Source organism: Capra hircus, chromosome 12 (assembly GCF_001704415.2).
Source record: "Capra hircus breed San Clemente chromosome 12, ASM170441v1, whole genome shotgun sequence".
Taxonomy (NCBI): domain Eukaryota; kingdom Metazoa; phylum Chordata; class Mammalia; order Artiodactyla; family Bovidae; genus Capra; species Capra hircus.
In genome coordinates this window covers 40,286,829-40,310,431 of record NC_030819.1, presented here as the reverse complement: position 1 = coordinate 40,310,431, position 23,603 = coordinate 40,286,829, and the positions used below count along the sequence as shown (strand labels likewise).

At 33.6% G+C, this 23,603-nt stretch overlaps 1 protein-coding gene across 2 annotated transcripts in view; it reads right to left on the bottom strand.

Annotated features, from left to right (window-relative positions):
* Window positions 1-23,603, bottom strand: part of DACH1 (dachshund family transcription factor 1) — a 465,438-nt gene that overhangs the window by 23,319 nt on the left and 418,516 nt on the right. For both annotated transcript variants that reach the window (XM_018056516.1, XM_018056515.1), the window contains 3 exons: window positions 18,524-18,671; window positions 15,456-15,599; window positions 14,893-14,961 (listed from right to left, as the gene is read on the bottom strand). In XM_018056516.1, coding sequence (XP_017912005.1) covers window positions 14,893-14,961; window positions 15,456-15,599; window positions 18,524-18,671 — 361 coding nt within the window. The remainder of the gene's footprint in view (window positions 1-14,892; window positions 14,962-15,455; window positions 15,600-18,523; window positions 18,672-23,603) is intronic.

The following is a 23,603-nucleotide window of genomic DNA, read 5'->3' as shown; positions in this document are numbered from 1 at the left end:
ACCATGAAGAAAAAAATAAACCCATTGAAATGATTAATACAAGCAAATATCATTTCATCATGAAAATGAAATAATTAGTTCTTAATTTGTTTACAATGGGAATTTCATAAGTAATGTAAAACCATAGTATAGAATCAAAATTAAATACAGCACACCTGATTATATATGGGAATAATTTATGGCCTAAAATCTCCCCATCCAGTGCTCTTTCTCCCAGAGAGAAATAAATAAAGAATGAGAGTCAGATCCAATAATTTGTAGCCATCATTCATCGTTTTATAGGTGTAATTAGTAAGCTTAGTTGGAACTATGTTTGGAGATTTACTATCTCTGGAGTATGATTATCTATGAATTAAAAGAGTCTGTGATACTCTACACTAAATGAAAATACAAACCACATTAGGAGAAATTTGCTAAAATGCAATAAAACATTAAGAAACTCTAATATTTCCATCTTAAATAAGTAAAAAATCATTTATCTTTTGTTATATTTGGGAAGTGATAAATAATTATATAGAGTTGAAAATAAATCTCTTTAAGCCATATTGTTTAAGTTGACATGAACACTGAACTCACAATTTGTCATGAATTTAAGTGTCTTGAAAAATCTGGTGAATTATATAATTTGCATTTTCCAGCTTAAACCATGCTAAAAGAAAAAGAATGTGTCATATATTGAAAATAAGATAATTTTAAAAAATCCAGATAATGTTTAATGTTTATCAACAATGAATATGATTGAAAATACTATTACATTAAATTTGTGCATAATGTAGAAATAGCAAATTCTTATAGAATAACCTCTACTTACTTGTGAGTTCTTTACATATATTAATTCACTTATTCTCTATAAAAACTCTGTGAGGTGAACATCATGATCATTTTCTATGGTTCTTTGATAAGGAATTCTCATAATCAAGTCATTTAACTTACACACTCAATGGTACACAGATAATAAACAGCAGAGTAGAGATTCATACCCAGGCAGTCTGAATCCAGAACCCACATATCCATAATTGGCTATGAACATAATTGCATGTATGTGCATGTATGTTTATACTCATAAAAAATCTGATGTCCTTGCCATTTTGACAGGATAAAAAATCAGCAATACAGTAGGTCTTAGCAGTTAAAGTGAGTTACCTAGCCTCACAACAGTAATGAATGAGTGTGTTGATAGGAGATTAGCTTTCAGTCCCGTATTACTCTCCTAGACTAAATCATCTTGGTGTTAATTCTAATCATTTAGAAATCAGTTATTTAAATAAGTCATCAATATTGCCTTGTAACTGATTAATAATTATCTTTATAACCTAATGGATTTATTTTTCTCTTTGTATGAGAGAAAACTCCATGAGAAATTACAAATTATGAGAGTAGTTTCGGGGCTAAAAAAATAACCATTGCCTAATGAAAATTCCTTTTTCCTTCCCTGAAGATGAATCATACAGGAAACCGTGGTCAAACATTACTAAATTTTACATGGGAAGAACTAGTATATATTTGCATTTTGAATCTTAATCCTTATAAATTTATGCCACCCTCATTATCTGGTTGAACATTGAGTTAGTCACAGCCACTTTGTAAATTATCATAAGATACAAAGATGGACGTTCAAATAAGAGCAAAGTATATGGCATCAAAGGGACTCAGAGGTCCTGAGTTCACAGTCTGATTCAAAGCAGTTTGCTTTATCACCCTGTTACTCAGTTTCCTCAAATATAAAATGGCACACTGAAGATCAACAAAAACAATGTATGTGAAAAAGCTGCGCAAACTTGCAATTGCTTTAGGACAGTCAATTGATGTTCTTTGTAATATCCTGAATCACAGCTGCATCAAAAAGAATGAGTACCATTCACAGGTGACCAGTGCCCCTTCCCAAATCTCTTTAACTTCCTGGGTCTCTCATTCTTTTCCTCAGCTTTTTTGAATGCATACTATTCACCACTTGATAAAATTTTGGATTTCATTCCTTCCAAGGCACATCTCTTGCTTTTCACTATGATCTCTTAGTTTGTGAGAGAAGAAACCCCTGCTGCCTTTCTTCAGTGAGAAAGTTTAGGATAAAGTTAACACTGTATTGCTTCTGCCAGGAAATACCGTCGATCTAGCAGTTGTTAAAAATAGCAAGTGGGTTTTAATGGACTAATTTCTTTGAAACAGCTAAAATATTTTCATCCATGAACCATTTCCCAAATAATTAAACATACTGATTTTTCTTATATATATTTATACCCTCTAGTTGCCCACTATTTAAGCCATGAAAATAGCATTACCATGGAAAAGTGATCAGATCTTTATAAATCTTACTTTTAAAACTAAATAGTTATATTCATTTATCCACTTACCAAATGCCTTGCTACCTTTGAGAAAGTGAAATTGGACTTTTTTTTTTAACTGTTGCTGTTGTAAAATGATACTGAATGCTAAATAATGTGTTTGTTTTTCAGCTGTTGTAAGTCTAAAGAGATTTTTTGAATACTTCAATTATAAAAACATTTAAAACATACAAACTTGTGCAATTTTTATTTTAATGAAGATGAGAAGTTCATTAAAGAAGATAAATATTTCATTAGATGTTAAATAAAACAAAGAGATTTTTTGGCTTCTCTCAGCACAAAATTCCTTTGAAAGATTAATTAATACATGCAAATTATGCAAATTAGACCCATGCAAATATTTTATGAAGACAATTAAGGGAACCATTAATTACTGCTTTTTTTGCTTCAGTGAGATTCATTCATTTAATTTTAATTTCACTTTAACTGTTTTGATGTATAATCTTGCAGCTAAGAACTTTATCTTTCCTGGCGGGTCACTTAAACTTATAAATTTCATCCAGTGAGTGCACAGAAATCTGTAAAGATATTCTCTAGACTATGTTAAGTATCAAGAGAAATTTCTGACACAATGCTCTCCCAGAAACGGGGAAACTGGAAGGGAATGTGAGCTCATTCTTGGACAAGGTTCAACTGCTGGAAAAGCAATTAATTTGCTTTGGCTGTGCTAATATAGGGGAATTAGAAAGTGTGACACAAGACAAATAGAAATAATTAGTTCTCCAAAATGATGTTCTCATTAATATGGTTCGAACAGTAGAAATAAAAAACATTATTGTGGCATGTCTGCATTCTGTCCCTAACCATGGGAGGTAGAATAATGCACCATAAGCATTTTTACACTTATAGGCTAAATGATGATGTTTCATTTTGTTTTCTAAAGGAAAATGTACAGCAAAAGCTGTCATATATCCCAAATGTCTAAACATACACATGCTATAAATTGATCACATACCTTCCATCATGGTATGTTTACATACCAATTCTTAAAATTTTGTTCATAAGTTCTGTAGTTTAGTGAACAGACTTTAAAATGTAGGTTCTTCTTCTGTAATTTAAAATTTTTAGACCACTTTTATAACTCTTAAAGTATAAATAACTTTTCTCATAAAATAAAACATTTGTGCTCTAACTTAAAGAAGCTACTCTGAATATTTGTTGAACATTCTCTTAATTGACCGGGCTACTTTTAATATCAAAGGGTGAATACAAAAAGAGAAAACAGATTTTGTGAATATGAACCACAAATCTATATTACTAAATGGTAACTGTCTCCAGCTTTGGTAGACATTATACGCAATTTCTATGAGTACAACCTCCAGTGAGCAAGTTACTTATATATAAAGGCCATCAAATTTTTCCCTTGATCATAAAGCTGAAAAGAACTCAAAGTAAAAAATATTTTTTAAAATAAATATTCCTTAATTCTGAAGGTGATAATATATTGTCTAAAAGCTAAAATGTCTTGATCATGATGAAAAAACAACTTATTCTGTCTAGTCGTAATCATAAAAAGTATCATTGATAATATACACATACAAGTAAAATGACACGCTATTTTCTGACCTATCTCTGACACTTCTGTACTGCTGCAGCCAGTACTCTTATAGTACTTTGAAAAGTTGGAATTGGTCATACATTCTGACTGCTATTTGTTGAGCTCTTCAGTGTTTTCTAAAAACAGATCTTAAAATTAATTTTTTTTCTTACAAATATAAACTCATTTCATTCATCCTGAAATTCTAGAGTCCCTAAATCTCTTTTGCATATTTACATTGTCCACACAGATGTATGTTGCACCTTCCAAATTAAGATCCTCTGTGATTGTCATTGACACACGATTTAACCACTCTTCCATATCACTAATTATGATGCTAAATCAACATGGATCTAGCATTGATCTCTAGGGTCCCCTGCTAATATTTGTCCCAATTTCCATTTATCACTATTCTTTGATTATGGTCTTCAGACAGTATTCGAGCCAATCCAAAAATGTGTTCATGAACAAGACAATTTAACTCAATTTTTCAATTTTACTCATACTAACAAAATATTATTATACCTTCCATTAATAACTGCTCTGTTTCAATCCATAAAAGCAACTTAGTTGTAGGATGTCCATTTCCTGCCTCTAAACATCCAGTTCCTATTCATTCTTCCAGATATTCCCTATATCCCCTGAAATCTCATAGTAACTACCACCTACTAAATTACTCTTCTTAGGAAATATAATGTCAAATATACTATAAATTATGCCCAATGATTTAGTTTTACTTTGCCTAGTATTTGGGCAATTGAATAGAAATAAAGTTACATCACAAAACCTTATTTTATGTCACAATTCAACAGAAGCATATAACAGAAACATATAAGACTGACACTTATGCTTTTTATTTATTTATTTTTTTCTGTAGGAACCAAGAGTTTAGAAAAATTAGCTCTGTAGAAATAACACATTGATAGTAACTTTATGTAAATATAAGTCTAATGAATCACAATTTAATACTATTTTTGGACAGCTTCATACTTAATTTCTCACTGTGTCTGCTTTCATATATAATTAGTTTAAATTACAGAAGACATTTCCAACAAATCTATGGGACCCTTAGCATTTGGAGTTTAAGCATATCTACCTACATTCAAAACCAAGATTTACTTTTTAATGTCTCTTAAAGAATAAGAATGTATATACTGAAATCATAAATTTCAGTATCAAAATTATTCTTAAATTTTATAAAATATTAAAACTTATGAGTATTTCTGAGACTTTCTATTTAATAATAACAATTCCTATTGCCTAGTTAAATGAGTAGTTAACAATGACCTATGATAACTGTGGAACATTAGCCTGTTTATTGGTTACTGCTTTCAATCAATATCTTTTGTTCAACTTTATCAGTGTTGTTTAAATTGGTTAGCTGCACTGAAACACTACCAAACACCAAAACCAGTGCCAAGGGACTAGAAGTAAATTTATTATTGTTTTGTTCATAGAAATAATTCTAATATTTATTTTTTAAGATAAAGAAGAATAGTTTGAGGCAATCCCTATTGTGATTACACATTTCTAAGTGAATAAATAGTCAATATGTATTGCAGGCAGCCCAGAATTCAGTTTTAATCAACTCTGTCCTTTTACTTAATGAAAGCCACCCTCTTTGAAGCTATATACAGACATTTTATATATAAAAAAATTATGTTCAAGTAACAAAAAATATTTCTCATAAATTTTGGCCAACACTTTACTATGGGACTAAATCAAGACTGTGCTATAAATAAAGAATGATTTTCTGAAATAAAAAGAAAACAAATTATATATTAGAGTAATAATAGCTTCAGTGTTTGTTTACCAGTTGCTAGGCACTATAAATATGTTAACTCATAATAATAAAATTTAATATTAGCAGCTAAAACTTAACTGTGTACATACTATTGTCCAGTATATGCTAAGTGCTTTACTTGGGTTATTTTATTTAATAGGCACAGTAACCCTCTGAGGTTAAGCAATTGCTACAGAGAAAAAATATAATGGAGCAGAGACTTGAATCTAGACTTGACTCCTAACATTTCTTAATTGGTAGATTCTGTAGATCTGTCTAGAGAACTTTCAAGCCCACATTAGACTTCTGGGTCTTTTTTAAGGATTAGAAATATACATAATACATAAGACAATTATGTGAAATCAAACTGAAACAATACACTTGTCAGGGGAGGGTGTAATTTCCTCGGTTCTGCCTCATCACAACAAAAGTATGAAGTGACAAACATTAAAGCCCTTGGACAGACCGTGTCTCAGCTCTCAGGCAGGCCGTGTTACAGCTCTCAGACAGATAAGTGTTACAGCTTTGTGTTACAGCTCAGTTTTATTTAGAAAATAAAGGAAAATACATCCTCGAGACGTGAGGGCATGCTGACCCAAAAGACGCAAAGAGAAGAGAAAGAGAAAGAGAGAGAGAGAGAGAGAGAGAGAACCCTGGCCCTTTGGCTCCTCTTCTTATACGTTTCTTCCTTCCCCTGGGCCTGCCCTATGTAAACTGGGCTAGCCAGGAGTGCATTTCTTCTACCTGAGGTCTTCACTCTGGTCCTTGGACCTTCATTTGTTCTATTTTCGTGGGCTTTTCCTTTCCTTGTTTTAGCCACCACCATTCTGGACTCCTTTTGCCTATTCTAACTACCTAACACATTCACATAGATTTTCATATGGTAAGTTTAAGTAGGGCTCAATGTAGAACACTTACTGTGTAGAATCTTGGGGTACCATTTAACAACCTCTGTTTAAACACATGATATAGAAGGAATGAAGAGATTCTTTAAATGTCATATACTAAACTGAATATGGAATTGTGTCTGATTTTGCATTTGTCCTAAGTTCACTGCATGCTAAACTGCAGGGATGTAGATACATATTTTAGGTAAATATGATTAACTTCTTAATTTCTTTTATTGTTATTTTAAATGCTTCATTTAGAATGATATTTTTCTCAGCATGGCTAGAAGTGTCTATAAACATGGTATAGGCATAAATGACTGATTAAATAGCAAAAAACTGGAAAACAACATTTTTCCCAACTGCACACCATTCCCTAGTTGCTATCAGTAGAATGTTTTGAAGTGTTGAAGCCATTAACAGGCAATGAGCTAACTATCCGCAATGAGCAAATGAGCTTCAAGTGGTTATCCTAGAAAAGAAACATGTAAATCTACACAGCAAAGCATAGAGAGAAAACAAAGACTCTGGGGTCAGAAATCTAAATTTAAATGTCAGCAACCCCATTAAATTATAGTGCAAAAGTGAGAATGTTAATTAGCCATTCTGTGCCTTACCTTCAAATTAGTATATACAGGAAGTCTCAATAAATATGAATTCTTAATCCACCTCACTATTTTAATAAGCAAAAACTCCACTTACTATGTAATATCACTAAGTCCAAATGAAAGAAAGTGTATTACTAGGGCATTCAATGTATGCTGGAACATTTGACTCAACAGAGAAAGATACATATTTCACTAATAAGCTTACCCTACATCAATAAGGTTTAGGATCTGTAAGTTACTAAACAGAAAATAACAACAATAACGTATGTTACAAGAACAACACTTTAATAATCCTAATCTAAAAACAATTGGGAAGAAAGCAGGGGATGAGGAAAGCAATTGGACCGTGTTATTTTCCCAATTCTGATTAACTCATGGTGTGTGTGCACATGTGCTAAGTCACTTCAGTTGTTTCTGACTATTTGCGAACCTATGGCCTATAACCCACCAGGCTTCTTTGTCCATGGCATTCTCCAGGCACGAATACTGGAGTGGGTTGCCATGCCCACCTCCAAGGGATCTTCCCTACCTAGGGATCTAACCCACATCTCCAGTCTCCTGCACTGCACTCCAGTCTCCAGTTTCGTTACCACTAGCACCACCTGGGAAGGCTAACTCATGGTGTAATCTTTATCAAATAACGTACCCTTACTAAACCTCAGTTTCCTCTCTTGCAAAATGAAGAGGTTTAATTTATTTGTAAAGCCCCTTCCCAGGGCTAAGGCAGTAACATCATATAAGTGCGCCTGGCATTTCATCAGTGCTCAATAAACATTTGTTGAATAAATGAATAATTTTAAAATTCAACATGTATCTTCAAATATCTAGGAAGCAGAAAAGAAGATATTAAATTGGAACAAAAACATTGCTAATGTGAAGGCAGGTCTTTTATGTCCTTTTATTGGAAGAACATTTGGTTTTCTATGATCTGAGATCAGTCAAAAATAGAATAAAAAGCCAAGCAATTTTGATTATGGACATTGGATGTAAATAAAAGAGATGTACTTTCAAATGGAGTCAAGATTTTGCAAACATAACTTGCAGATATACTAAGATGTCAGAGGAACTGTGGTCCACATTCCCATTAATTTCAACAATTACTTTTGTATTTAAGAGGACGAGTTTTACTTAGAATGAAAAAGAAAGCTGCTACTTTGAAAGTGAACTTTTTAGACTTTTTGAAAATTTGTAAAAGACATAGATAAAAGAGTACTAATTCACGATTCTCCCATGTTACACTTCATGTTTATATATTGAATATCTAAAATTATAAAGAGATTAAACCATCTGAAATTATAAGAATCAAATCAGAAAAGAAGCATAAAGTTAACGCTTAAAAACCAAAAGGAGTTATTTAAGAAATGTGATTTTGGTACATTAAGTTAAATATAAATTTTAAATGGGTGTAAGTGAATGTTGGGTTTTCCTGGTGACTCAGACCTTAAAGAATCATCTGCAATGCAGGAAACTCACGCTTGATCCCTAGGTCAGGAAGTTCCCCTGGAGAAGGGATTGGCAACACTTCAGTATTCTTGCCTGGAGAATTCCATGGACAGAGGATCCTGGAAGGCTACAGTAGGTAAATATTCACAGAATCCAAATCTTGAGTCAAACGTGTAAGAAAAAAAGTAACAGAAATGCAGCCAGGAAGGGCAAGCACATTCTGTTAATTCAGTTATCAAAAATAAAAATTCCCCCAGAATTTGTAATTCTGACTTTCTTAGTAGGAATCATATTACCCTTTGCTTCCTCCAATCTCTCCCATCAATGTCAGAAAAATGTCAGAACAATAGGAATACTTGACATTCATCCACAAGATCAAAGGTCCTAACTCACCAGTACATTCCTTCAGGGATTAGCGAGCATCGCAATGTGTCAAACATTTGGGCACCATGAATGTGGCACAAACACGTGACACACTGATACGTAAGTGTCAAGCATACCTACGAACACTAGGAGCACAGTGGTGAAAAAGCAGGCGTGGTTCACACTCTGCCTGGCTACCACCCAGAGAAAGGAAGAAAATATTTAAAAAGTGACTACCAATGCACAGCTGTGATTGTGGAGAAGGTATGATAAAAACCTCTGGGAAGAGGGGCAGGGAGAAGCTGCAGGGATAGATGTGGAGTCTGAAAAGCCTTTCTGGATGCTGTGACTTCTAAGATAAGACTTAAAGGATAAGTAATTAAAGGCAGGAAAGAGAGAGAAATGCCACTGGAAGGTGGAAAAAGATGTAAGGTTTTCTAGATTTAAAAAAAAAATAATCAATGAAAGAAGAACAGAGAGTGAAGGGCAAAAGTCATGCTTGTGTGTAAAAAAAAGGGAGGGAGCCATCAAGCTTCACTTTCCTCGTTGTGTATTAAGGAGGTTATTGGATTGGGCAATAGAGAGAACCATAGGGAAGGAAAGTAGAAGAAAACAGGTCGGCAGGAGGAAGAGGGTGAAGGACCCTTTAGGTTTTGTGCTGGACTTTAAGGTCCCTGTGAGACACCTAAATTCCAACTGGATATTATTTGGAACTCTTAAGAGATGTCTGGATTGGCTGGAGAGACATTTTTTTAATTTTTTAAACTATTAAAAGATATAGCTTAACATCTAAGTGGAAGCTACTGAAAAATGAGAGACTAGGGTTCAGTAGAAGGAACTCAATATTATAGCTTTGGCTGCATACATTGTGTAGGTGTGCATTCAATGTGTGAGGGACTTAGGTTTTGGAGGATATTTATTAACCTGTCCAAATAACAGTTAAATAACTATTAATACTGACTCTGTCTACTATATATATAGTATAGCATAGTGAAGTCACTCAGTCGTGTCCGACTCTTTGTGACCCCGAGGGCTGTAGCCTACCAGGCTTCTCTGTCCATGGGATTCTCCAGGCAAGAATACTGGAGTGGGTTACCATTTCCTCCTCTAGGGGATCTTCCCGACCCAGGGATCGAACCCGGGTCTCCCGCATTGGAGGCAGACGCTTTAACCTCTGAGCCACACCAGGACTGCCCTGGTTGCTCTGTTGGTAAAGAATCTGCCTGCAGTGCAGGGGACCTGAGTTCAATCCCTGGGTTGGGAAGATACCCTGGAGAAGGAAATGGCAAACCACTTCAGTATTGTTGCCTGGAAAATCCCATGGACAGAGAAGCCTAGGAGGCTACAGTCCATGGAATTGCAAGAGTAGGACAAGACTTAGTGACTAAACCACCATATATATACACAGCGCTTCCCTGATAGCTCAGTTGGTAAAGAATCTGCCTGCAATGTGGGAGACCTAGGTTCGATCCCTGCATCGGGAAGATCCCCTGGAGAAGGGAACAGCTACCCACTCCAGTATTCTGGCCTGGAGAATTCCATGGACTGTATTGTCCATGGGGTTGCAGAGTCAGACATGAGTGAGTGACTTTCACTTTCATATATATATAGATAAAGTATCTTATGAAAACCTTTAAAGTAAGATATAATTTTTAAATGTCATCACAAATCATGACATATAAATCTGTGAGATTCAGGCATGAAAGAGTTAATCACCATAAAATCCAGCTCCTGCAACAAGTTGCTTTTAAATTTATACATATATATATATATATATATATTAGAAAAGGCAGAAGAACCAGAGATCAAATTGCCAACAACTGATGGATCATCGAAAAAGCAAGAGAGTTCCAAAAGACATATATTTCTGCTTTATTGACTATGCCAAAGCCTTTGACTGTGTGGATCACAATAAACTGTGGAAATTTCTGGAAGAGATGGGAAAACCAGACCACCTGACTTCCCTCTTGAGAAACTTATATGCAGGTGAGGAAGCAACAGTTAGAACTGGACGTGGAACAACAGACTGGTTCCAAATAGGAAAAGGAGTACATCAAGGCTGTATATTGTCACCCTGCTTATTTAACTTATATGCAGAGTACATAATGTCCAGCCCAGTACAATGCTGGGCTAGACGAAGCACAAGGTGGAATCAAGATTGCCAGGAGAAATATCAAGAACCTCAGATATGCAGATGACACCACCCTTATGGCAGGCAAAAAGTGAACAAGAACTAAAGAGCCTCTTGATGAAAGTCAAAGAGGAGAGTGAAAAAGTTGGCTTAAAGCTCAACATTCAGGAAACGAAGATCATGGCATCTGGTCCCATCACTTCATGGCAAATCGATGGGGAAACAGTGGAAACAGTGCCTGACTTTATTTTTCTGAGCTCCCAAATCACTGCAGATGGTGACTGCAGCCATGAAATTAAAAGACACTTACTCCTTGGAAGGAAAGTTATGACCAACCTATACAGCATATTGAAAAACAGAAACATTACTTTGTCAACAAAAGTCTGTCTAGTCAAGGCTATGGTTTTTCCAGTGGTCATGTATGGATGTGAGAGTTGGACTATAAAGAAAGCTGAGCTCCAAAGAATTGATGCTTTTGAACTGTGGTGTTGGAGAAGACTCTTGAGAGTCCCTTGGACTGCAAGGAGATCCAACCAGTCCATTCTAAAGGAGATCAGTCCTGGGTGTTCTTTGGAAGGAATGATGCTAAAGCTGAAACTCCAGTACTTTGGCCACCTGATGTGAACAGCTGACTCATTTGAAAAGACCCTGATGCTGGGAAAGATTGAGAGCAGGAGGAGAAGGGGATGACAGAGGATGAGATGGTTGGATGGCATCACCAACTTAATGGACATGGGCTTGGGTGAACTCTGGGAGCTGGTGATGGAGAGGGAGGCCTGGCGTGCTGTGGTTAATGGGGTCACAAATAGTCAGACATGACTGAGTGACTGAACTGAACTGGATATATATATATATATATATATATATATAGTCATTAAATTTCCACCAAGCTTATTAATTTTGAGTTTAGTTACTAGAAGTATCAGTAATGAGAACTTCATTCCTGTATAGTACGAGCTGATTTACCTTACTTATCCAGATAAGTAAATTATTTAGAGCCCCTTGCTCAGCAATAGTTTCTAAGCTGCTTTCTGTTTTTCTCTTCCACAGCTCTGTACTTTTATAGAAATGATTCTACTAAATACTAATGAAGCAACATTTATTTGGGGGTAACTGAGTAGTATTTAAGTACCGGACTGCTAGGTAACTAATTCATGGGACAAATCTGGCTCATTTATTAACAAAATATTAAAAATGAGTAAGTACATGCCAAGTATAAAGAAATGTGAGTTTCCTTTTTCATTCCTAACTAAGTTGAGCTTATTTTGGAATACAGAATAATTTCAGTTATGGTTGGATTGGGAGCAAGAAGGAATACAAAGACTCATAACTCCTGGGAAGGGATCAGGGCTGTGTTCGTGTCATTCATGAGCTGTGAAGCAACACGTACTTATAGCTGCCAAAATGTCTGATATAGACCATTTCACAAATTAGCAGTTAGTTCTGGTTCTTTTTCTTTTGCCTTTCCCATTCTTGAACTTAGACTCCTCATTTTACTAAACACAGTCCTTGTTCTTTGATATTTTCTCTACATCATTAATTTTGCTATTTTGTTAGCTTTTAAATTTATGAATTTAGTTTCCAAGGTTAAAAAAAAAGATGTTTCAAAGGACTAAATGAATTCATTTAGTTGAGTTAGACTAGCAAAAGATGATCTCTTTGATTTGGTATTTTAAAAGTCTTGGGTAGTGTCAAGTGAGATAACCGATAGCAATTAACATACAGAAACACAGATTCATCTACGTGTGTTTTTTAGATTACATTTGAGAAAAATTCACATTATCTAATTAAAACTATTAATATTAAGGTGTCTTACAGAAAACTTTTCATTGAAGAGTATGATTATCAGAAAAATCATTAAATTCAAGTGTAAGTGCACAAAAATTAGAATATTATTGATTATTTATATTAGGCTTAAGGAACTCATCTTTTTAATTGATAAGATTAATGAAAGAATTGAAAAAGTGTTTCACATTATAATTAAGAAAAAGCAATAAATAACCCCATAAAAAACAATATTTGCTTTAAATAACTATATATAATTGTCATTCAAATGTTTCTCCTTTCCTGAGTTATAGAGTTGTTTGAATGGGTTTTCTGTGTTATATATAACATTTTGGATGGCAGAAAGAATGTAATTTATTACTAAAAATTTTCTTCAGAGTGTAAGTAAATCATAATAGAGATTGAAAGTAGTCAAAACTTTGACCTATATAGCAAGACTTTATCCCATATTGAAATATACATCTGAATTTGTGTTTTACAAATTCTGATAAAGTAATTATAGCCTTATTTATGATCCAAATATTGCTAATAGCAAACTCATGAAATATATTTTATGTCAGTTATGCAGAGATGTTTAATTGTTACCTAAGCCTTCTTAAACTTCCCATGTATATGAAAGAATGCAGTGTCCATAATTTTTCTTGCTTGAATTCTAATCACCTTGAGAATTCTGTGGATATCAGATAATTTATATATCACATCTACCAGGAGGCTTGTGTGCTTTTTTATGTCCAGCACTTTGGACATTAACTAAGTTAGTGCCTGAGGAATCCCCAAATACACAGACCACAGTTCTGATAGTTCACAATGGACTTACTGTCCCTGATAAAGAGCACTGGCTTTGTTACTAGTAATTTGTTAACATATGCATGTAATTCTTTACAAAGCAACATAGATCTTTTGAATTTAATAATATTATAGTCACACATATATGTAATTTTGCTGAAACCCATAATGCTCTAAAAAATGAAATGTTTTCTACAAGATGTCTCATAATAACATATGGTTCAAGCCTTAGGATTTAAAAAATAATTATCATGGTAAAATCAATTAATAAACAAAAACCATTCTCCAGGAATGTCTCCGGTTTCTGATTTTTATTTATTGTGTATATGATACTTTACACAATTATATTTCCTTTATAGTAAACTAAGGATGATACTTTTGGAACTGACTGAGTAACACGATTAATGTCAAACAATATCCCCCAAATGAATGAACTTAAAATGCAAAATAAAAGCAATTGGGAGGATTATAGTAGTTAATCATTTTAGGCTTCCCTTTGAAGAATCATTTTCATTTAATGCTCTTTTTACTGTTTAGTATTCATGTTGTTAGATTGAGTTTATTGTCTAGAATAGATGTGAGGCTATAAATGCTACCTTCAGATTTTGTTCTCTTCTAATAGCGTGGTCTTGGCAATATACATATTTTGCTTTTCTGCGTGTTTAAAAAAACTCCCTTTAGTATTCTCTATACGATTTTTCTCAGCATATTTGTGTTATTAAAGTGTATATAATGGCACACAGTCTACTTGGAAAGTTCACATAGGATCAAACAATCTTATTTATTGTTAGCTTTCACCTGGTTTATTTTACATGTACCTTGCATTAGTTGTCACTAAAACAAAAAGAAGGTAATTTCAAATTTTAAGAACTGCCTAGTTAACTCATGATTTTATTGATATAGAATTTATAAAACTTTCATCTATTATATTGGGCTTCACACATTCAATAAAACACATTTACTGTGTTCAAGATTAAATCATACATTGTTTAAAATTAATTATTCCTTTTTAATTGCATTGTATAAACAGAAATGACCTGTTAATTTAAAGAAAATCTATCAGCACAAAATGAATTCACTCATATAAACAAGCAAGATGAACTTGACCTTGTTTGAACTTGTTTTGATGTGGCCCAGATGGTAGGCTACATGCTTGAATAGCAGGCTAAAGCAGAGGAAAAACTCATAGAGCAAGATCTAGATTTATAGCCTTTTGCAAATTCCCACCTTGTATTGTCCTTTCGGCATCTGTTCTGCCGCCACTGCGGTCAGCTTCTATCTCTGGGGTCAGAGAGTCTAAAAACACAGAAAGGTAAGAGTGACACACATTTCATTTGATTCCCATTGTCCTTTTAAAAAAAAGCAACCTGTTACTTTGGTGCTGAATTAAAATTACATAAATCTTTGTCATCTTTTAAAGGTTGAACAAAGACCATAACCATGAGAATTATCAGAAGATTTGAATGGATAAATAATGCAAAATTGTTCAGAAAATGAGATGGGGGGTTTGAGAACTTCTCATATTAATATTTTATCATGTTTCAGTACAGACAGAATTGGCTAAATAGAAAAGCAATATCATCTCAGATACTGAAGTAACAAAACTGTGGAAGCACCCATGAAATAAAACATTTCTCCCAACACATGTGACTTTTCTTTCCACTATGCTTTCAAAAAGAGCTTAATGAATCACCAGCCATAGAAACACAAACCCACAAACACATGTAAATTGCGTTTTGAGTATTCACAATGAAAGTTAGTTAGTCATCCATAAAGACACATCCTCTTACCATTTAAGACCCTGAGACTATCTGTTGAAGCTGCCTGTTTTAGTGTTTGTTCGGCTTGCTCACGCCGTTTTGTCTCAAATTCAAGTGCTTCCTGCAATTTTCTCTTTGCCTTCTTCTCCTTCTTTAGCCTCTTTTGAACTATGGCTAGAAAAGAGTATATACACATTATTATTTTTCAGAATTTTTGCAATGTTCACATTTCCACAAATGGTCTCTATTTTAAAAATAATATTATTTTTCCCCCTGCTGGACTGCACCTGTCTGTGCAGAGGAAGTTTAAACAAAACAAAACAAAAAAACAACAATAACCCACTTTTACCTAAAATAAATCTCAGTAAAATGTCCAAGGAGGCCAATTTTTGTGTAGCCTTGAACTATTACAAGAACGCCTTTAATTATCATATGTGGAGACAGTTTTAATGGGAAACTAATTTTAATAAATATTTATGCTCACTAATAAAAGCAGGCTGATTAAATAAATTTTGTAGTTTAGTCTCTGCCCTTGAATCAGACAAATGCAAAGTAATCTGAATAGTATAAACCTTTAAGATTAGTCTCTCTTTATGAAACATTAATTTTGAGTAGTAAGTGGAGCATTTCCCCTATCTTTACAAAAATGTTATACCAGCAAAATTTTTAATAATTCTTTCTTGAAATTTTAGACAACGTAATAAATACTATTGCATATATGGAGCTAATAATATATCTATATAAACAGACTTTTTGATGAAACTATTGCAATTTGCTTAGAGATATTAATAATTTCATAGCAGATGTATATGCAGTATTATATATTTCAGGAAAGTTACACTTTTAGACTGTAGGAATTTGATGAGTATAAAACTTCATTGCTACTTAACAAAGTAGCCTATGATACAAAGAGTTAATTATGATTAATGTTTTTCCTACTGACCAATTGAAGTATTTGTACATAATATGTAATCAATAAATAATAACATCTTCTTCACAAATGTATGTTTACTGTACTTTTATACATATAATAACTGATCATTGTTTTAACTTTTACACTATATATAAAGTAACCAATCAGCATATAGAAAGCATAAAATTGTTTTTTTTGAAATATTTTGTTTTTCTGGATGGTTGATAAATATTGTGTATATGAATGTGAAAGAATGAGAAAATCCTTCTGGCAGAATTAGTCATAAGAAGTAACCATTACAAATGTATTGTATAATTACTTACTACAGATTGACAAGCAACATTTTTTACCTAGCATAGTATTCAGTCAAGACATCAAAAAAGGTAACAATGGTTCATGTAAGAGTGTTACTTTGAATTTCCAGTTTCCAAAAATCCTGTTTTTATAATCAATATTATTAAAATGGAAGACCATTGTCTTATAGTTTACTGCTGCTGGTAACATATATTTACAAAAAATTGTTTTTACATTGAGTCAAATCTTATGAGAAAAAACAAATAAATAAATGCTTCAAATAAATGCTAATTTCCTTTATTTAATACTGTGAAAATCTTAACAAAGTTACTTGCTTACTCTTTTCCTTTCTAAAGATGAATGCTTATATACTCTCTTTGAAAAGAAACAGTAATTGCTGAATTATTTATTCGGATTGTTAATCCCATGGCATTAAAAGCTCAATACCCAGTGCTTTGCCATTGACTGTTCTTTGTTTCCTCCTATGTGATTGAAGCAAATGGGGTTGCCATGTTTCTCTCTTCAGGATAACACACGGCTTCCATAGACACATTCATATAGACCATTATTGACAGTCATTACCTTTAACTTGTTGTTCATTATTAATTAAATGGTAGGTTTATGATGTTGTCTGTGGAACATTTTGCCCTATACCTTTAGTGGTTAAAGGAATAAAACAATGTAAAACTTCCAACAGTTGTTAAAACAACACAATTCTTCTGAAAATCTCTCAAGTAACCAAAAGGTTACCTTAAGAATTCAAGGTTCTGCTTTTAAGTTTTGTTCAAAAAAAGACTTCTCCAAGTGAGAACAAAATTGCGACATGGCTATCTCATGGAAGATGGTTCCAAAGAACGAACCCTTTGACCATATTCATTACTCAGAACATATCCTGCCATCAACATTCATCTTGTTTTGCTTACTCTAGTAGCTAAATCTATGTGAGGTCACATTACTTAGAACAGTGCTCTACACCGGGCGTGCCAGCTGCCCAAATCAGCCTCATCCTGGGAATTGATAACTATTGCTTCAGAGGAACTAATAAAAAACCTATTAGTTCTGCAAGTTTTGAAAGAAAGAATTATTTTTAAATGACCACGTCACATATATCAGAAGAAAGTGTGGATTATTTATAGTGGATACTTACTAAATGAGAGAAGCTTCCCCTTTTAAATATTGAGGAGAACTTTAGAGTTGAAGCAGAGGGGAAGTTGATTGTAAAGAAAATACTCTTGGATCTCATATGTAAAATAAGCACACAAATATGAATGACCTTCAAAATTATCTGAATATGCACTGCAAAGTGTATAAAAAGAAGCAGTTCATAGACTGATAATAACATTATTTTTACCCAATAAAAATTCACATCAGTTTCTACGCTGATGTGTCTTTGACCTTGTTGGGTGAAAATGAGGCATTCAGAAGGAAAATTATACAAACACTCAACTTTGGTCATTTGTTCAGATATTCATCAGTCTTCCATTTCAGTTGATAAATATCTCACTAAATCTGCTTCGCTTGAATAATCAGTATTTTTCTATTTTAGTTTTATGACTTTAACTCAAGCTTTTCAAAGGGCAATTATGAATGAATATATAATTCTTCTTCATGGCTGTCATCTTATCAGAACTCCTTCTTATTTTAAAACTATGAATTGGTTAAATCTATAAGCAATAAAAATTATGTGATATAATGGATATATTTCAGTTTCTTGAGGTACGAGAGAAGAGAAACCGTGTACTTTGAAGGTTAAGCTCAGGATTCAAATCCTGCACTAAACTATAGCTACAGGTAAAAACAAAAAAATTACAGTTTCATAGTAAATCACAAAATATTGTTATGCTGAATATTTGATGCTAAGTATTAAACTTATTTGGAAGTTTAAAAATACCTCTATTCTTTTGTTCCATTGCCAACTGCTTCTCAAGTGTCTCCCTTAGTTCTCTTTCCCTTAAAAAATCCATCTTCAGTTCTGTTTTTTCAAGTTGAACCTGTTTTTCTTGAGCTCTGGCATTATCTATGGCAACTTTCAAGAGCCCCTGTACAAAGAAGGTATTCAGAATTATAATATTTTGGGATGAAGCACATTTCATTCATTACTTTAACATATTTTAAAAGAGAACAGCCCACTTATCAAATACCTTCATTCCTGCTGTGCAGTCACTCTGTACTCGCTAAGATAAATAGTAAAAGTAAAGCAAAATTTTTCTATGTTTAATTAAACTATTTTAGGAAGACAAATATTTTTGGCATGCAGGTTCAATTGCTTCTAATTAGAATATCTAGGTTTAATACTACATGAGGGCAACACATAAGTGTATCTTAAAATTAAATATTGTGAAGAAAATTAGACTGATTTGTTCCATGTGTAATTATCTGACATAGTTTATGTAACCCCATGCGATGTTAGCAATACTCACCTATCTCTCAGGGCTAATTCTCTGCCACTCCCTACTGAGATTATATACAATGTGAGTGGCCATTTATTTCTTAAGGCACCAATTTGTTTCTGCACCGGGAACCTGGCTCTCTGTTTCCCTCCTGAATGCTTTTCCTCCCGTGTTTTGCATGGCTCACTCCTACATTCACTTCACCTTTGTTCAGCCATCACTGGGGAAAACCCTTCTCTTCACAGCTTACCTGGACTAGCCCTCCAAACTCAACTTTTTATTCCCTCCTTAAAATTCTTCATATCATTTATTACGTAATATTGTCATCCGTTTATTAGCTTAGTACCATATTTTGCATCTTCTTCACTGAAATGTAAGTTCTCTGAGGCAGAGACATTTTCTCTCATTGGATACTATGGGTACTAAAACTCAGAGAGTGCCTACTGTAGCGTAGATTTCAAAAATTTATTGAATAGAAATTATAATATGGTATATGTTTCTTGAGATACACAATATGCATCCAAAACTTCATGGCTTAGTAATGCATTATTTTTTTAAAAATCTATCAAAATGGCTCTAAACAGAGGATATATTTTAGGGGAATATTTAACAGTATATATAATAATAGTATATGGCAAAAGCAAATTATATCTATTTATATAACTGTTTATAAAATACTATATATATATAAAATTTGACTATATGCTATATTAATATATGAGTAGTGTTATGAATTTTCAAAAATGAGATTATGAGAATATGTAAAACCTATGCAAAGTGTTCTGCATGTGTTCTCTGCTAAGATGCATTAGAAAATTATTACTAAAATTTTTAGCAAAAATTGAAGCTAAGATTTCAATCCTTCTCAACTCAGCAATTCAAAATGCCCTTTTGGAAAAGATGCTTTGGTTTGGTTTGTGAACATCATCAGCTGAATTTTTCAATTGAAATTAGAAATGAAATGGTAGTTATTGCCAGTTGTAGATATATTTGAGAACCCTTTACCCCTTTGTAGGAAATGACATAAGAAGTTTGATTCATACATTTCAATTCCAGCTTGACTTGCTAATACAATAGGAATGTACGTTTAGCTCAGCCCACCAATTGTCACAAGTCTTTTTAAGTCTCTTTTCAAGCACATATAAGCTATTAATATTTAATATTTAGAATAACTGACCCTGAATTTTCTGGATTAATTTTTGTTATAAGAAACAAGCTCGATGGCAGTTCATTTCTCTCTACTCTTTTGTTTTTAACAATAAAACATAGCTGCTAAGGAAACTGCCATCTTAACTCAATTCGGCAACATTCCTGTATATGTTTCTTCTTCATCAGGAACAAACAATTAGTAACAAATGAAAGAGATCATTACATCAAGTGCCCTTTTAGATCACCCCAATTAAAACTTTAGTTTAGCTGTATTTTAATTCTAAGATACCAAATTCTAATTTTCTGCTCTGATTGCTCTTGTTGACTTATCTTTGAAAGATGTACTCTCTGTGCAATGTCTAGAGATTATTTAGCAAGATGCCAATGTTGGCACCACTTAATGTGTTGATTGGTTGTATTATCAGTAGCTGTTTAAAATAAATTACTATTAAACTATTATTGTCCTTGGCTGACAAAACACAATATTTTGGTGTTCTTTAAATATGAAACAATCATTATGAATAAACGTGTTGAATAGTGTTAAGCTGCAGTTCTAATTTGTGTAATTTTATATTAATATTTGTTGTAAAGTATAAAGTTGCTAAGAACATTTATGTTTATTGTTTCCTTCTGTTACATTGCTGTTAATGTCGCTAATGGTAGTACATTACTTATCCCTGCTGATTATGTCTGAAAAATATTAGCTTTTAGGATCCAATACCCTCTAGGGACTACTTATAAGCTGTATAAAATTAAGTTTCATTTTTAGACTTTAAATCAGTGCACATCAGTAGGAGTCCAGTGTGAACAAAAATCTTCACTAAAGCCAAACTGATACATATGCAAAAAATATGTTATTGTCTGTGACAGCTCTTCTGCAAAAAATACAGAAAACCAATTAAATTTCAATGCAGCAGGGGACTGGGAAAAACAAAAGCAAATAGTGTTCACAACATCTACAAATCACTGGGACACTATTTTAACTATCAGTGATAACAGTACTATCGGATTTGTGTAACTTCTGTAAATTTTCCAGGTAGATCATATGCAAAAGGTCACACTAAATGCTAGGTCTCATGTGGTCATGCGATATCAAGCAAAATTCTATGATGGCAATGTGATTTAATGTAAAAAAAACAAGGCTTAAAACATAAAATTTGTTCTCAAGGGGAGGTCAGTTCTCATGATGTTGAAGCTGGATAGTAACGATTCTTAAAAAAATTTTTAAATTTAGTCTATGACACAGCAGTTATTAAAGATAGTGGTTGTTTGACCTCAGATTTCTTTTCTATATGCAGACATAATGCCTGTCATAATACAGAAGTATTTTTGCTTTCTAAAGTACTATGCCGTGTAAACAAATTTCTATCATTTTTTAGGGAATGAGTTTATAAACTATATATATAAAGGACACATTAATCTAGCAATATTTCAACTACTTCTCTTGCCTAGGAAGTATAAATATCTGCCTGTATAGGAGACTTACAGTAATATTGATATGACAGAAGCATTTATTAATTTACTAGTTAGATCTTAGAGGAAGAAAATCTTACATGGTACATATTTGTATTTTGTACAAATTTTAGAATTAGATGACATGTACAGTTCCATGAGTATTATTGAAACTCAGGTGACAAAATTTGTGTTGAGTAATTTGCTATTGCTAATGAGAATAAATAAGGAAATGGCAACCCAGTATTCTTGCCTGGAAAATCCTATGGACAGAGAAGCCTGGCAGGCTGTAATCCATGGGATCACATAGACTCTAGTATTCCTGCTTAGAAAATCCCATGGAAAGAGGGGACTGGCAGACTGTAGTCCATGGGGTAGCATGAGAGTCGGACACTACTGAGCTACTAAACAACAACAAACCCAGCTGAAGGAGATTTTTAGCCATTATCTATTCTAGCTTAGACCTTTCAAAGATGAGAAAACCAAGGTTCAGAAGGAGGAGGTGACTGGTCTACTGTCCCAAATGAGTAAGTTGACTAAACCTAGGTCAGAGCAACCCTGAGGTTTTTGGCTTTTCTTTTTTTGTTTGTTTGATGTTTCATTCCAAAAAAGGATAGTGTGCCTTGAAGTTAGGAACTTTAAAAAAAATATGACAGAACAGTATCAACTAAAGCATTTTTGCCACTCTTGTGACAAAAGATACTATACTTGGTTTACTGTTATGGTTACTGTACTTCAAAGTTGATTAACAATGAATTCTACATCAAAAGCACTTCTAGGTATCCTATACTGGATATTGGTATCTAGAGATGCTACAGGGAATGGAACTTCCTAAATGATAAGAACAACAGAGGTGAAATGGGTCTTCTGTTATTCATAATAAACTCCTTGCAACCACACATGAGTTTCTGTTAATAAGTTGACGTTTGGCAAGTCCCTAAAGGATGGGTGAGATCCAGAGAACTTTTGAATTGGTCAGTGTATAGAGGTACAGGGTGGGTGACGTGTGAGGGAGTGGAAGCTCTATGCCTCTTTCCAAATACATTGCCCTATATATTTCTCCCATCTGTTTCTGAATTGTATTGGACAATTCACTCGCTCCTTCTGGACCTTGATTTATAATCTTTTATAATAAACCAGGTATATAAGTAACACACTTTCCTAAGTTCGATGAGCTGCTTTAACAAATTAATTGGCAGGCATGGTGGGAAACTCCAGTCTGTAGCTGGTTGGTCACAAGCACAGGGTACAACCTGGACTTACAACTGGCAATGAAAGTGGGGGCAAGAAGCAGGTTTGTGAGGCTGAACTCTTAACCTATGAGATCTGATGCTATCTCTAAGCAGATCATGCCTGAACTGGGATAAAATGCAGGGCCCCCAGCTTAGGTAGCAAAATTGCTTGTAATGGGAAAAACTCAGACATTGGTGAATTAGAAGTACCAGAATTTAAGTAGTGTTAGAGTAGAGGAGACTCAAAGGAGCATATTTCCTGCACAGGGACATATTAAGATTATTCAGCAAATATTGCTGTTTAGTTGCTAAGTCATGCCCTGCCTTTTTCGGGACCCAAAGGACTGTAACCCACCAGGCTCCTCTGTCCACAGGATTTTCCAGCAAACATACTGGAGTAGGTTGCCATTTCCTACTCCATGGTATCTTCCTGACCCAGGGATGGAACCTGCATCTCCTCTATTGGTAAGGGAATTCTTTACCACTGAGACACCAGGGAAATCCTCAGTAAAATTAGTTTTACTATTAATATTTGTATTGTTGTTGTATATGATATAAATTAGTAAATATGATACAGAGTCCAGATTTTTAAGAGATTAATGCCACTCTCTTCATTACGGTAAACTGAGTTTAAAATATTGGCTATGTTTTACTGTTTTTTTCCATGATCTCTCTTCACAAAATTGGTAATGGGACACACAGGAGAAGATATAACATACTATGATTAAAGATAAAAAGATATAATATA